Raw genomic sequence first — 15,343 nt, 5'->3', positions numbered from 1 at the left:
AGTGCAAGCACTATTAAATTTAAAACATCAAATACTCAGATCTTCTCACAAGTATGGAAATACGTCTCTAAGATAAGCATCTACAAGTATAAATCATGAGGTAACACAAATGTGTTTTCATTTGACATCGATCAGGCATAAACAAGCAAAACTATTTTAAGGTCCACATAATAATTACACTAAGTTTTATACTTTCTACAAAGAGAAAAATGAAATCTAGCTCCAGGTTGAAACACTTCTACCTCCTAGGAATTTACTCCCTCGAGCCTAACAGACAGGGCTCCTGGGGCGCGTACCAGATGTCTCCACTGTGCTAGACACATTAGTGACTAAGGTCTTCTCATTCTAAAGTTCTAACAGTAGTCAACAAGAATGAGACCAACTTGGGACATCCTATATTAATAAAGGCATCACTAGGCATGCTGCTTTATCAGAAAAAAAAATGGATGTGCAGAAATATGAAGTGGAGCACACCTGTACAGCTCATGTGGGAGCCACAAGCACTGCTGTGGTTTGGGTAGAGAGAATGCCCGGAAGGCTTAGATGCCAAGTGATGGGCATCTGGGGAGTGACTGGGACAGGTGCTTCTATCCTCTTGAGCAGCCTGTTCCCTTGATGGAGTCACGAGAAGATGGCATTATTATGAGGTGGTGGAATTTAGGAGGCAGAACCAAGTTTGATGTGGTTGTCACCGTGGGCATGCTCAAGCGTTCCCTTGTTCAGGACCCTTCCCTCTTCTGCTTCTGTCCCAAGTGAGGAACTCTGCTCTCCCTCCCTTGGAATGCTGTGATGCTCTTTTGCTTTCTCACAACTTCAGAGGAACACAGGCACACAAGCTGAAAGCCACTATAAGCATTTACTTCTTTCATACTGTCTTTCTCATATTTGCCACACAGGTGCAAAGCTGACTCACTCAGCCTTGGGAGTGGTGCCCCACAAAAAGGGTGCATATGGGTTCAGGGGGAGGAACACGTGTGTTTAAAGGAAAACAGTCAAAAGATTGAGAAGATGAAGAGTAATAAAGCTACATTAAAAAAATTTTTAAGGGCTTTAAGAAGTAGTAATTACCAGGTAAAGTTAAAGAAATAGTTTTGTTAGAAAAATAAATTTCTTTGTACTTAAGCATGGTTACATGTAAAGCCCAGCATTAAGACCTGATAAAACAGTAAAGTTTAAATTCATCAAATGGACTGGGGATTTTGCTCAATGGTAGTACATTCATCTAGCATGTAAAAGCCCTGGGTACCATACTCAGCACAGGAAAAGAGGGAGGGGAGGGGAGGGGAGGGGAGGGGAGGGGAGGGGAGGGGAGGGGAGGGGAGGGGAGGGGAGGGGAGGGGAGGGGAGGGGGACTAGGTGTTATATTTTCAAGCAGAATGTATCAGTTGATGCTCACCCAGGGACCTCCCTGCTGTGCACACCCTTCTGTCCACCCACACATTCCTCTCCCACAATTCTCAGCAAGTCTGCTTATCCTCTCTTGGTCTATTTCTGAGTTTTTAAGCTTTAACCTGTATTTACTTCCACTGAAACACACACACACACACACACACACACACACACACACACACACACACTATAAGCTATCTGCATATGAGAGAGAACATTTGGTGCTTATCTTTCTGTGTTTGGCTCACCTCAAGAAATATACTTTCCAGGTGATTTAAAACTGAAAATGCTTATTATCACAATGTAAAAAGTTTCACTTTTCAGGAATTCTGGTATACAAAGTACTGGGTTTCGTCGTGGCACCTTTATATGTATGTGCCACTAGAAAACTTTTATTCTTAGTTTTAAAAATCTATTATGTACTGTTATATGTATGGCTGTTTTGCCTGCATGTATGTCTGTGTACCACATTTATACAATCCCCACGGAGGCCAAAAGAGGGTCTGATCCCCTGTGGCAGCAATTGCAGACAGTGGCTAATTGCAGCATAGGTGCTGAGAATCAATCCTAGAGCCTCTGAAAGAGAGGGCTCTTAACTGCTGAGCTCCAGTGCTGGCTTGCTGGAGCCAGCATATGATGACAGGGACTGCCTGCAGGAGGCCGGGATGGAGACAGACAGCTCAGAAATCCATGGCAGCTCCTTGTAGGAAAGGATACTGTCTGGGACTCTGAGAAGCAGGAGACATCCCTCCAGGGGACCTGCCATCTGAAGTAAAGGACTGCCTGTAGTAGGTCAGGATGGAAACATCTCAGTAGCCTGCAGCAGCTCTTGTAAAAAAAAAACCAGTTGTTCCCATTTTTCCTAACCTTCGCCCTGAACAACAGCTGTATAGATTTCATTTGTGCGTGACTGTTTTTCAGTTGGCCTTGGTGTGCATAATTATTCTATTGTATCTGACTTTCTTACTTCTTTCTCCTTCTGCTCTGGTGAATTTTGTGAAACTAGATGTTCCCTGATGTAATGATTCTTAAACAATTAAAATTTGAGACATGGGGCACAGCACAGCACAGCACAATCCTAATGGCCCAGGTGCATGCTGTGTGTTGTCATCTTGGAAAAAATGTAACAACTGCACAATAGTAGCTGCAGATTAATGCTTGACTTGCAAAGAAAGTTTTATGAAATTATTAGAAAATGAAATAGAGCCAACACTGGGACTGCGAGAAAGGCAAAAACTATTCAAGTTATGAAATAAGTTTTGCATAACATTTGAAAGTGTTTCCTGGATAAGCAAGTATAGAATATGTAAAATCGGGGCTGGAGAGATGGCTCAGTGGTTAAGAGCGCCGACTGCTCTTCCGGAGGTCCTGAGTTCAAGTCCCAGAACCCACATGGTGGCTAACAACCAACTGTAATAAGATCTGACGCTCTTCTGGTGTGTCTGAAGACAGCTACAGTGTACTTACATATAGTAATAAATAAATCTTAAAAAAAAGAATATGTATAATCTTATATTAGTAAAACTTATATTAGTAAAACACCAGGATTTTTAGGAGAGTCATTGTGTGCAATGTGCAGAAGCAGAAAGCTAGTGGCACTACTGAGTTATGTATGGGTTAATTTTGATTTTTTTTTCTGGTTACTGCCTGGCAGCTTTGCCCATGTCATTTATCATTAGAGCTTCATAAGAAAATGCAAGTAGCTGGCCTCAGAGCTCTAAGCTCTGAAGTATAAGTTAAAGTTTAAATAATGATAAGTTTTCAATTATTGTTACTTTGGGTATAGGCCTGGGGATAGGGAAGCTTGACACTTTGAGGAACAATTGTAATTCTTGATTTTTTTTCTGGGATGTGGTTATTCTTTGAATTTGATTTGGCAATGGTTATACAATGCATTTTTTCTAACTGCTTTTGGAGTATCAATAAAAGACAGACTGGATCAAGAAAAAGGTGAGAGAGCGAGTAGAGAGCAAGTGAGGAGTATGTGAGGTGAATGTGAAGAGCAAGTGAAGAGAGAATGTGAGGTATGTATGGAGAGTGTGTGTGCCAGTGAAAGGAAGGTGCATGTGGTGTGTGTGTAAGATGTGTGTGAAGAGTGTGTGAAGAGTGAAAGGGGAACACAGAGGTGTGTATGAATGTGGGAGTTCGAGAAAAGCAGAGTGCACAGGGGAATGCAGAGTGTGTGTGGCCTCAAGCTACGAGAGAGAGAGAGAGAGAGAGAGAGAGAGAGGGAGAGGGAGAGGGAGAGGGAGAGGGAGAGGGAGAGGGAGAGGGAGAGGGACAGGGAGAGGGAGAGGGAGAGGGAGAGGGAGAGGGAGAGGGAGAGGGAGAGGGAGAGGGAGAGGGAGAGGGAGAGGGAGAGGGAGAGGGAGAGAGAGGGAGAGGGAGAGGGAGAGAGAGAGAGAGATCGCAGAGAATGAGAGAGCACAGAGAATGAGAGAGAGCAGAGAATGAGAGAAGAGAGACACTTTAAGCCTTGAAAAATTGCCTGTCCCAAATTTTGTACCCAAAAAAATAGTGGGTGGGTGGGGGAGTGTGTGGGGGACTTTTGGGATAGCATTGGAAATGTAAATGAAATACTCCCCCCCAAAAAATGAAAAGAAAATCACTGTCCTTGTTTCAGAAACTGGCTTTGCACTTGAAAATTATTTCAGTAATGACAAATCCAAAATTAATTTCCATAAAAATACACTTTCTTATATAAATGTCTTCTGAAATATGGTTTGTTTGAAACAACAGCAAATAAAGAGTAAGCATTATTTACTCTTAGGAAAAAGGCCATGCTTGTGCAGAACAATGCACAGAAACTGAAAAGGTGCCTGGAAAACAGACACAAGGCTGGGGGAAGAAAGGATGCATGTTTCCTAGATGCTCACAATAAGCTAAGCACCACTGTGAATACATACAGATATCCTACCCTCACAAAAGTTATACTCTATAGACAGTAAACAGATAAACATTAAGTTAACAATAGTGAAAAGTACAAGGAGAAAAAAGACAAAGTGAGAAGGTCAGGAGGGAGTGGCTGCCTCTTGGGCAGAATAATCAGAGATGACTTCTCTGAAGAGGAGTGTGAGTGACTGATGAAAATGAAAAGCAGGCCCTGAGATGCTGCCCTGGCAGTAGAGGGCAGTGCACAGGCCTCAGGAAGAACAGGGCTGTGGGATGGAGAGAGCAGAGTGGGCGACAGAACAAGGTATGAGGGGCAGAGCGGTAGCTGGTGGGTTATTATACATATGTTTATTTCAAAGTCTTGAGTTACAGTATGTAAACAGATACCATGTTTATACATTCACGATGTAGTCCAGGCTATTTTCAAACTCCTGTCAATCCTGTCTTAGCCACATAGGAACTAGTTTGCTACCATACTTCAAAAGAAAAATTGTAATTATCAATGAAAAACACTTCATTATGTGCATTCACATAGAAGAAACAGCAAATCTTTGTTTGGTAGACATTTTAATTAACAGGATCTTTTTTCATTCAGCCTAGAGAGTTAAAACTTGCTGGAAGGCACTGACCTCAGGGGAAAGCACTGAATAAGCCTGCGGTGGTTTTTCCAGGGAGACTGGCAGGCAGAACTGCCCTGTCTTCAACCGTCCATTCTGCAGCATTGGTATCCACTTTAAATAAAAAAGACATGTGTCTGTTATTGAAATCATTATGTGGACAGTCAGCTTTAAGAATGTGACTGAAGCCAACTTTCTCTGACATCAACAGACATTATGTGTGTAACTGCCTAAGTAACGATGGGCCTTCAGCACTCCACTTCCCTGATGATATTTAATTCATGAAAATTCCAAAACTGACTATTTCAACATGAAATATTTAGTACGTGGCCTTATTATCCAAGGAAGAATTGGTTCTAGAAAAGGCTACAAAATCAATTTAAAAACAATAGTTTCACTTCAAACAGAGGAAACCTTGAATACTGGAAACAAAAGTATAAATATAATTTATTTCCTAGCAGTTACCATAATTTCTGTCACAAACATAAGAGATAAAAAATATTAAATCAAATATAAATTTAAGTTGAAGGATAAATTCTACAACAAAATTGCATGACAGCACCTTACACAGACTTTCACTGCATGTTAACCTTGGCAGTGCGGCCATAATTAGTTTTTTTTACAATATCCAAAGGCTTTCGTTTCTTGTCTATGGGTTTCTTTTATTCATTCAAATCATTCTCTCATTGAATCTATTATGTTTATACTTCATCTTAGGAAAACACCCACCCATCAGAACCAACACCTAAGCCTTTATGAAAGTGACTAACCAGCTAAGGACACCAGTGAGCAGCTGAGGTGAGGGTGCTTCCTGAACAAAACGGAGCATCTACAGAGTACCACACTTCATAAATATTTTAAAACATTTACAATCCCTTGACGTAAGTACAATACAATGACAGGAAGACTTACTGTATATCCGACTGGGGTTTCGAGAGGAGTGTTTTGTTTCTGCTGACAACTAACATGATAAAAAGTAAAGAGCAAGTGGTGGTGGTCAGTTAGCGTGGCGGGAAGCTTGACCTTGATTTCCTCGTGAAAATCAGGAGACCTTCATACAAAGAAATAAAAACGAAAATCAATAGTCAGTCATTGTTTAAAATGGACAATGACTGCATTTGCTTAGCTGCCTGGTTTAAGATTGACTTAGGTTCATGCACAATTTTTCTCTACTCCAGGGAATTTTTTCATCATCCTCACTTCTAAGGAATTAACTTCTACTTCCAGATGAGGGAGCAAACACTGTTTCTGAAATTGTTCATAATGTTTTTATGAATGAGCTGAGGCATCCTACTATTTGAAAATTCATTAATAATTATCAGCTAGATAATGAGATCTCAATCACACTGGGCATTATACTACATTTATGAACCAAATTTGGTACCCACTTACACGGAAAAGTCAAACAAGTCTTCTGGGTATATATTTTTAGGTCATACCTTATGGAAGCATTTTCCTTTTGCTGGGGTACCAGCAAAGATACCCTTTGGGAGGGGTATCTCTAAAGATACCTAAACATTAAGTTAGGCTCTCTGGGGAAAGCTTTCTTTCAAATGTTCCATTGTTAAAAGGAATAAATAACGTTAGCAAACAGACTACTGTGGACACAGTAGACAATAAAGACAAAATCAGAGAAAGCCTGCAAACTGAACTTGTCCAGCAGCATAGACGTGCTCCTAGCCATCACACTAACACAAAGAATGTCATGCTTGATGGCCATGGTGCTTCTTCTCAGCACAAGGGGTTGTCTCAAGGGACACTTTCACAGAACCCTGGCTGTTTTCTTGATATAGAAATAAAACATAGAACACAATGGAGGCATCTCACTTTTCCATTCTCAGCGTCTTTCAGAATGATACTCAGTGAAAATACAGCTAAGCCACATGGTTCCAACCACGTTTAAAGTGAAGGCTGTCCACCCTGCTAGGTAACTTTCCTTCTCAGATGTCCATCAGTCAATACTCTTCCTGGTCAAATAAGCCTCAAAACTATATTGGCAGGCATGGAGTTGATCACAGAAACACTAAGTGGAATTAGGCCTTAAATAAGGTAACAAGAAAGAGCTAATCCTAGCTGAGAGTTTGATGCCTGGTGAACATTTTCAAAAGCATGTCTCTTGTTACTAAGCTCACCAACCATCACTGAATTATAAAAACCTGGATTTATAACCAATGTCAGGCAGTACTGCCACTAATAATTTCCACTAATAATTAAAACAATAATAATAATGGCCCAGCCAAACTGAGAAAGTTTTAGAAATTACTGTTTTTATAGAAATATATTTCCTGTTATGTAATATTTGGGTTCTTCATTTCTCCCTGAAATTACAGTATAGGTGTCTATAAGAATTACTGACTTCAATATATTGGTTTGTCATATTTAGACTAAATTTTTATTTTTGTGGTTGTTTTAGAGATAAATAAGACAATAATTTTCCTTAAAGCTATATAACTTAGTATGAATATGAATTGGACAGAGATGTCAAAAAAGCCTAGTACACTACCTAGTTTTATATTCCTGAAGATCAGGAATAGGTTTCATATTTTTCAATGGTTTTTAAAAATCTGAATAATATTTCTTGATATGAAATTGAAATTTTAGGGTTCACAGTAACCTTTTAGTAGACCACAGCCATAGCACATTGCCTCACCATCACTGACCGACTACTGTGCTTTAGTGACGTAATGGCAGAGCTCAGCGACTGCAGGAGATGGTGTGTAGCAATAGGCTTGGACCATACAATATCTAGTCCTTCATAGAAAATGTTTGTCAGTTCCTGATGGAGATCACATGGGTTAAGCACTTCAAGAACAAAGTCAAACAGACTATTTCCAGTTTGAGATCAAAATATGATATTTGATACAGGCCTGAAAGAGTGCATAGAGTTTAGTACACACAAGTTCAAGAAAGGCCCAGAAACAAGGAGAATATTGAGACTTACAATTTTGATTAGATTCCAGAGAAAAGAAGGAAAATGTCAAAGATGTCAAATTTTGAACCAGAAAAATGGTAGTATCATTACTAAAAACAGAGAGTGTTGTAGAGACAAACACGGAAACCAAGAAGGCAAGACATGCAAACCGGTGTGTCTCATCAGTCAATGAAAAGATATATGATCACAAAAGGTCAGGACTGGAAATGATTTGGGAGTGTTCCATATAAATGTTAAAATAGAAGTGTTTTCATTGAATGCAGCAGAAAGACATCACTTAGATAACAGACACAGATTTGTGAGCAAAGATTTAGTATTTTGTGTGAAGTCATTACAGGCAGAAAATCTCGAAAGGTTGTCAGAACTGAACTGTGGCTGCAAAGTGAAAGTGAGAGACAGAGTTTAAAGGGGAGCAGAGAGCACGCAGCACAACAGCACCAGGGGACAGCGCAGCGCCTTGTTACACGTGAAGGACAAGCCTCACTTGGAAAGGAAGGATGGAGCAACAACTGTGATGGGCAAGAGACAGGAGCTGACCATATTCTGAGGAAGTGGAACGGGACTGGGAGCAAATGTGAATGAGTCGCACTGAGGAGAGAGGACATTGCTACTACTGAAAGAGAAGGAAAGGCAGACAAGTATGTAGATAATCTAAGCAGTGAATAGAGAAATTACAGATCTCAAATGTGACAACCATAATCAATAAGCTAGAAATGCAGAAAAAAAGTAGAAGCTGTAGGAAACTCATATAGTTAGTTACTGCTTTATGAAAGGAAAATATACAAAATAAAATCAAACCAAAATGATCACAAGAAGACTGTAAAAGAGGGGCTAATGGAAGAGAAATGAATGACTGTAGCCCCTACACGTGACACACAATTCTGCAACAGCTCATGCAATGGGAACAATTTGTGATTTTTTTTCCCTTAAATAATTCCCCTCTCTCACATACACAGAAAGAAGAAAATAAAAGCAAGATGAGGGTAACAATTTCCTCACAGAACTAATCCTGGATTAACTACTACATCAAAGAATCATGGATGGGATGGTGAACATATCACCCCTGCAAGGAGCTTGAGGAGAGCAGAGTTCAACAAAATGAGGAAGTATCGGAGGAAAGTAATAAGGCAGAGACCAAAGGGCCAGAGGTTCCAACACTAATCCATAACTATACAGAAAGAAACAGAATTTTAAAAAGATGTTCTTGTCTAAAGCCTGACATTTGACATGTCTACAAAGAAGAGCTGCACATCTACAGACTGAAAATCGTCATTCTGATGTCAGTCGTGAATTTGGCACGTTCAGTGCAGCAAAGCATTTGGTAAACATACTAATGTGAGTGCTAACAATGCCACTAAGAAGTGAGTAACTTTGAAAGAAATATTTTAATTCAGTACCTGTTATGATATACTACGGCTGTATAGGCTTCCTTTGAAAATTCTGAACAGCTAGATTTACCAAAGATTACCTGAAACAAATAACAGCATGTTGAAACTTGGTTGTAATAAATGCTGGATGGTTCACATCTATGTAAGAACTGTATGCTTTAATAACTATTTGAGAAAATGGGCAAAATTGGCCCAGTGAAGAACAATGTGCCTAATTATAAAAGCTCAACTGCTTAACTATCTTCTCAATGATAGACCCATCTGACATTCAACCATTCAGAAAGCTTCTACAACCATATTTCTTCTATTCACTGAATAATCAGATACATTTTTGTCCTCTTCCCCTTTCCTGCTCTTCTGAGACAAGGCTTCATGTAATCAAAGGTGGACTTGAACTTCACATGTAGTTGAAGACTGCCTTAACACTAATGCTGGGATGACAGGCATGTGCCACCGTGATGCCTAGTTTTATGCACCCAGGGCTTCATGCATGCTAGGCAAGGTCTTTGGCAACTGAACTACATCTTCAGTCCTCTTTCCTGTTTTCTTAAAGGAAGTGAACATTCAGGGAGTAACATCACTTTGAATTTAAAACAAGAAAATTACCCCAGCATGGTGGCATCAATATGCAATGTGGTGGCTTTACTAAAACATGAGAGTCATTCTGCAGATCAAATACCGATTATTTATAAATGATACAAAGTACTATTTTTATGTCATGCTCTTTATCTTTTACTTCTCACACATCCTGCAAGTTACTTCATAATGGAGGTGCTCTGGTTTAGACTTACGCTTGTGTGTTAGTTTTAAAATCCACCACATATAAAAATGTTCAGTATTTGCACAAAACTGAGCCAGCAACACGGTTGGAGACTGATGTCATCGTCATCACTACTGTGACTACTATATGACAGTATAGTTTAGAAATGCCACAAGTTAAACACTTTCGATCTGGCAGCAATCGTTCCATAGCACATCAGTATGCTTGTGCCGTCAGACTGTGAGACGATTCAGCGCAGTCCTTTTGTAAAGGACGTGACTGACATCTGTTTCTCATTCTAGAAATTCAGCAGGCGATTCTTACTTGAGATAAGTAGCAAATACAGTAATATTCACTCCCCTGATAAGCTCTGTTAATCAATCTTCAAATGCTTCAGTATGCTTCTGTTTGTTTATTTTTGTTCTTATTTCAAGTTGAGATAGAGTCCCACTATGTAGCCCAGGTTGGACTTAAATTTGATATGTAGTCCAGGCTGGTTTTAAATTCTCAATCTTCCTGTATCAGCATCCCCATAACTGGGATTAAAGGCAAGCACCACAATACCTAGTCACCTTAATATCCTTTCAAAAACCTTATTTCTGTGCCATAATTACAAATGCTATAATTTTGCCTTACATAATTTTTGCCTTATAATTTTGACAATTACATAATCAAAAATTATATGGAGACCCCTAAAATATTCATAGTTTAAAACATAAACAAATGCATTAGGCTCATGTATAATTTTTTCATAGCTGCCATTTACACTAACATAAAAACATTATACTGTCATATAAATAATAATATACAGGTGAAAGGAACACAGCATCTTTTTTTCTTTAGGAACTATCTCTTTTCACAAAGTAATGTACTTATCTATGCAACCAGAAGAGAACAAAGTGGGATGTGTTCAGTTCAATCACTAGCCATGCAGGCTGTCTCTCAGCAACATGGGTTGAACAGCAGTTAAGTGCTGAGTACTATGCTAGCATCGAGATACAGACCTATGTGAGACAGCGTCCCTGCCCTCAAGGAGCTCACAGTCTAATGCATATAATAAATAAACAGGCAACCATATTGTGTAGGAGCGAGAAAATTCTGTTGCAACATCAAAGAGGGCGGGGCTAACTGCCCATGCGGGTGGTGTACCCAGTGCTGTGTGGAAAATGCCAGGAATGTTCTAAGACATGGAAGATGCTGGAAAGTAAGCAATGCAACGTTCTTTGACATATACAGCATCTCCCATAAAACTCAAACCTACATGGCAATTCATATACAGTATTGGCTTTGAACAATATATTGCCTCAACCAAAATAGAACATTTATTCAGTTAGCCAAAAATAAGGATCTAATAAAGAATAAAATGCTAGTTTCAAACTTCAGAAATAAATTCCACATCTATTCAGCAAATATTTGTTCAACTCAACATGTTATATGTTAGTTTCTGAAATAGCTGCTGCAAGAGAATACAAAGATGAATAATTTGTGTTCACTGGTGTCAAGGAGATCCACATATGGATACAAGTGTGGCAACAGGAAAGAAGAAAAACATCTTTCCCCGGAGCAAAAATATCTAAAGTACCCGATCAAAAGAGATCAGAAAAGCTGTGCTCAGCCAAGCATTTTCGTTACATTTGCACAGTCTGGGGCTACAGCATATGCCCAAGCATACAGCTGTTCTAGGTTTCCAACTTCAACCACCCCAAAATCTCAACTGCCACACAACTTGAGTTCCTTAGTACTGGCAGTTGTGGTAGTGAAGCATCACCCGTGGCTACCCGCAACGGACTCCTAAGTTACTGTACCTCACAGCGACTTCACTGTACGCATGACTCTCAGGGATAGTCCTGGCCCTTCCTGGCTCCTCTTGCCAGACTCACCGCCATTACCAGTTCACATCAGAACAGGGAGAGGGGAGTTCTTGGTAAGATGGTTACTCACTATCTCATCAGGCGTCGTCTCCCGACTCTGAACCCCTTCTGGTCGACTCTGTGTCAGTCTTCCATAAAGCATGTCACCATTCTCAATGGTTTTTTTGTTGTTTTTTTTTAATTGCTACTTAGCTTAGAGCCACAGAGATGAGTGAATTCCAGCAAGATTCAGCCTGGGCACTGGGTGTTTTAACAACTCCCTAGATATATCTAATATGTACCCAAGATTAGTCTCTAGGAGCCATCTGCAAAGGACAACATCGTCTCCTACTGCCCTCATCTGCAGTTCTCCTAATTGGGGGATGAGGAAAATCAGAATCACAAGTGCCAAATTTAGAGCAAAATCACCTACTATTTGAGAGAGTTCCCTAGACAGACATTGCTGCAGTCTCACTTACTGCATTCTCTAGATTACAAGATTTATTCATCTTTGCATCTCTGGGAGTGCTTCAAATATGCCAAGTACTCATGAAAAACTAGAATTAAGCATATTACTATCCACTCAGGAAGTGATGCAGTCATAAATATGGTTCAAAAGAACACATTAAATTGCAGTTTAGAGCTTCCAATCAGTGATATAAAACAAAGCTTATCTACTTGAATAAAGTTTAGGAGAGGAACAGTGAAGAGTGGCTCTTACCGGCATTGCGTTGCTCGGGTCTTCCCCATACATAAACTGGACTTTCACTGTGATGTTTCTGGCAGAACCTTGACGGTTGGCAAAATTAAGACTTTGAGGGTAAATGTAGAGAAGATTTCTGTGAAACCAAGAAATGTAAGCAACAGTGAGGACGTAGCAAGCAATTCTGTGGGTTTAAGAACTGAAACAACACTTCTGGTTCTATGTTAGCTCCTCCAAGCAGATACAAACAACAAATTTCACAAATGTGTTTCTGGTATGATTCTGATCAAGAACTTACAAGGAACAATATGCCACATTATAATTCAAAACTATACTGCAGAAACCACACTAATAGCTCATTAGTAAAGTACTGGCCATACAAACAAGACCCAGAACAAAAGCTGAAGACATGCCAGTAAGACCAGCACTGGCAGGCAGACAGGCGATTCCCCAGGCCCTACTCAACACCCAATCTAGGCTAGTCACTTGAGTTTCAGGCTCAGTGTGAAATTCTGTCTCAAAAAAAAAAAAAAAAAAGTTGGATAGCAACTTATATAAACATGTACACACATGTACATATTAAATATATGTATGCATATTATAATACAAAAGATACAACAGAGTCAGGTAGTTACTATAAAATAATTATATTCTACCCTGTATGTATTCCAGTTCATAACTGTGTATCTTACACAACTTAATAGTTACTGCTGTCAATATAAAGAAGAAAAGTAATTCAACCAAAAGCACATGAATAAAGGGTTCAGAATGAAAGTTACACATGGGAGATGACCAGATGGCCATGAGAATGAATGGAGTCTGCAGCTGTTGGAGGTTGGTGCGGAGACATCTTCAGTACATGCCAGAGACCTGGGATAGGAGAGGCTCCTAAGAACCATGGGAGTGACCTTAGCTGAGACTCACAGCCGTGGGGATATAGAACCTGAGGAGGTTACCTCTTATAGACAAGTAGGAACCCCAGTGGAGCAATAAAGGCACCAACCCACCCACAAAACTTCCAACCCAAAATTTATCCTGCCTACGAGAAATGCAGGGATGGGGGATGGAGCAGAGACTGAAGGAATGATCCACTAATAACCAGTCCAACTGGAGACCATCTCACAGGCAAGCACCAATTCCTGACACTATTAATGATATTCTCTTATGCTTGCAGACATGGCTGTCCTCTGAGAGGCTCCACCCAGCAGCTAACTAAAGCAGATGCAGAGACGTACAGCCAAACATTAGATGGAACTCGGGGAGTATTATGGAAGATTTGGGGGAAGAACTGAGGGCCCTGGGAGGGATAGGAACTCCACAGGAAGACCAACAGAGTCAACTAACCTAGGCCCTTGGAGACTTTTTTTTCTTGGAGACTCTCAGAGACTGAACCACCAACCAAAAAGCATACATAAGCTGGACCAAGGCCCCTGCACATATGTAGCAGATGTGCAGCTCTGTCAGGAACAACAGGAGCAGGGCCTATCCCAAAAGCTGTTGCCTGTCTGTGGAACCCATTCCCTTAACTCGGCTGTCTTCTCTGGCCTAAGTGAGAAAAGACACATCTGGCCCTAAAGAGACTGAAGTGCCAGGCTAGGGCAGAGAGATACAGGAAGGACGCCACTCTCTCACAGGAGAAGGGGAGGAGGAGGGGGAGCTGTGGGGGGACTAGAATGGGGGGACAGCAATCAGGGTATAAAGTGAATAAATTAAAGAAAAAAGAAAATAGAAGTAGAAAATGAAAAAGCTAAATGACTTAGCTGGAGAAGGAAAAGGAGAGGGAGGGAAGAGGGAGGGGAAAGGGGAGAGGGAGAAGAAGAGGGAGAGTGAGACAGACTGAATAACTTTGTATGAAGGTTGTTGCTTCGGGCTGATGAACAAAATATTAACAGGACCCTGAAAACCAACTGCCAGGGCAGAGTGGTATGGCAATATATAACTACTACCACTACTACTACTATTACTACTACTATTACTACTACTTTGTTTTAAAAGATTTATTTCTTATTATAATTAAGTACACTGCAGTTGTCTTCAGACACACCAGAAGAGGGTGTCAGATCTCATTATGAGATGGTTGTGAGCCACCATGTGGTTGCTGGAATTTGAACTCAGGACTTTCAGAAGAGCAGTCAGCTCTTACAGGCTGAGCCATTTCGTCAGCCCCTCTTCTTTTTGGTTTTTCGAGACAGGGTTTTTCTGTGTGACCCTGGCTATCCTGGAAATCACTCTGTACACCAGGATGGCCTCAAACTCAGAAATCCACCTGCCTCTGCCGGGATTAAAGGCATGGGCCACCACTGCCTGGCAATATGTAACTTCTTAAAAAACATGTCCTGGATTCAACAAATTTACTTCTAGTCTAAGAAGAGAATTATACATAGGAATTGATAAGTCTGGTGAAAGTAATTCATTACAATATTTTTATAATCAAGAAAATTAAAATAACTATAAAGAGATATACAGTTCACCACGATGCTAAGCATCCCAAATAAAACAAAAGTTTGAAATAGTCTTAAGCCTGAAACCCTTTAAAGGTATGTAGGACAATGCCTAGTGTTTTCTTTTTTTTTCTTAATGAAACTTTCCAAGACCTGGCATCATACAACAGATCTGATGGTTCAGTGTATACAAGATTTTGTTTAAAAAAAAATACAATGTATTATTTCATATACTGCATATATTTCCTTCACACACTATGTCTATGAACCATAAATGAATCCCATACTTAGACTTTGGTTCCAGCCCCCAAGATATTTTAGTACATACACAAGTGTTCTAACGAATCTCATACTATCAAACAGCTATAGTC

The 15,343-nt window shown here is 40.1% G+C and overlaps 1 protein-coding gene across 5 annotated transcripts in view; it reads right to left on the bottom strand.

Moving 5' to 3' along the window:
• Positions 1-15,343, bottom strand: part of Dock7 (dedicator of cytokinesis 7) — a 196,552-nt gene that overhangs the window by 83,787 nt on the left and 97,422 nt on the right. For all 5 annotated transcript variants that reach the window (XM_085839169.1, XM_085839170.1, XM_085839171.1 and 2 more), the window contains exons 15-18: positions 12,550-12,667; positions 9,228-9,298; positions 5,811-5,949; positions 4,911-5,012 (exon numbers count right to left, since the gene is read on the bottom strand). In XM_085839169.1, coding sequence (XP_085695295.1) covers positions 4,911-5,012; positions 5,811-5,949; positions 9,228-9,298; positions 12,550-12,667 — 430 coding nt within the window. The remainder of the gene's footprint in view (positions 1-4,910; positions 5,013-5,810; positions 5,950-9,227; positions 9,299-12,549; positions 12,668-15,343) is intronic.

The sequence above is a fragment of the Mus caroli genome, unplaced genomic scaffold (genome assembly GCF_978045245.1).
Source record: "Mus caroli unplaced genomic scaffold, Mus_caroli_1 scaffold_6, whole genome shotgun sequence".
NCBI lineage: Eukaryota > Metazoa > Chordata > Mammalia > Rodentia > Muridae > Mus > Mus caroli.
This window is presented reverse-complemented; position numbering and strand designations above follow the sequence as displayed.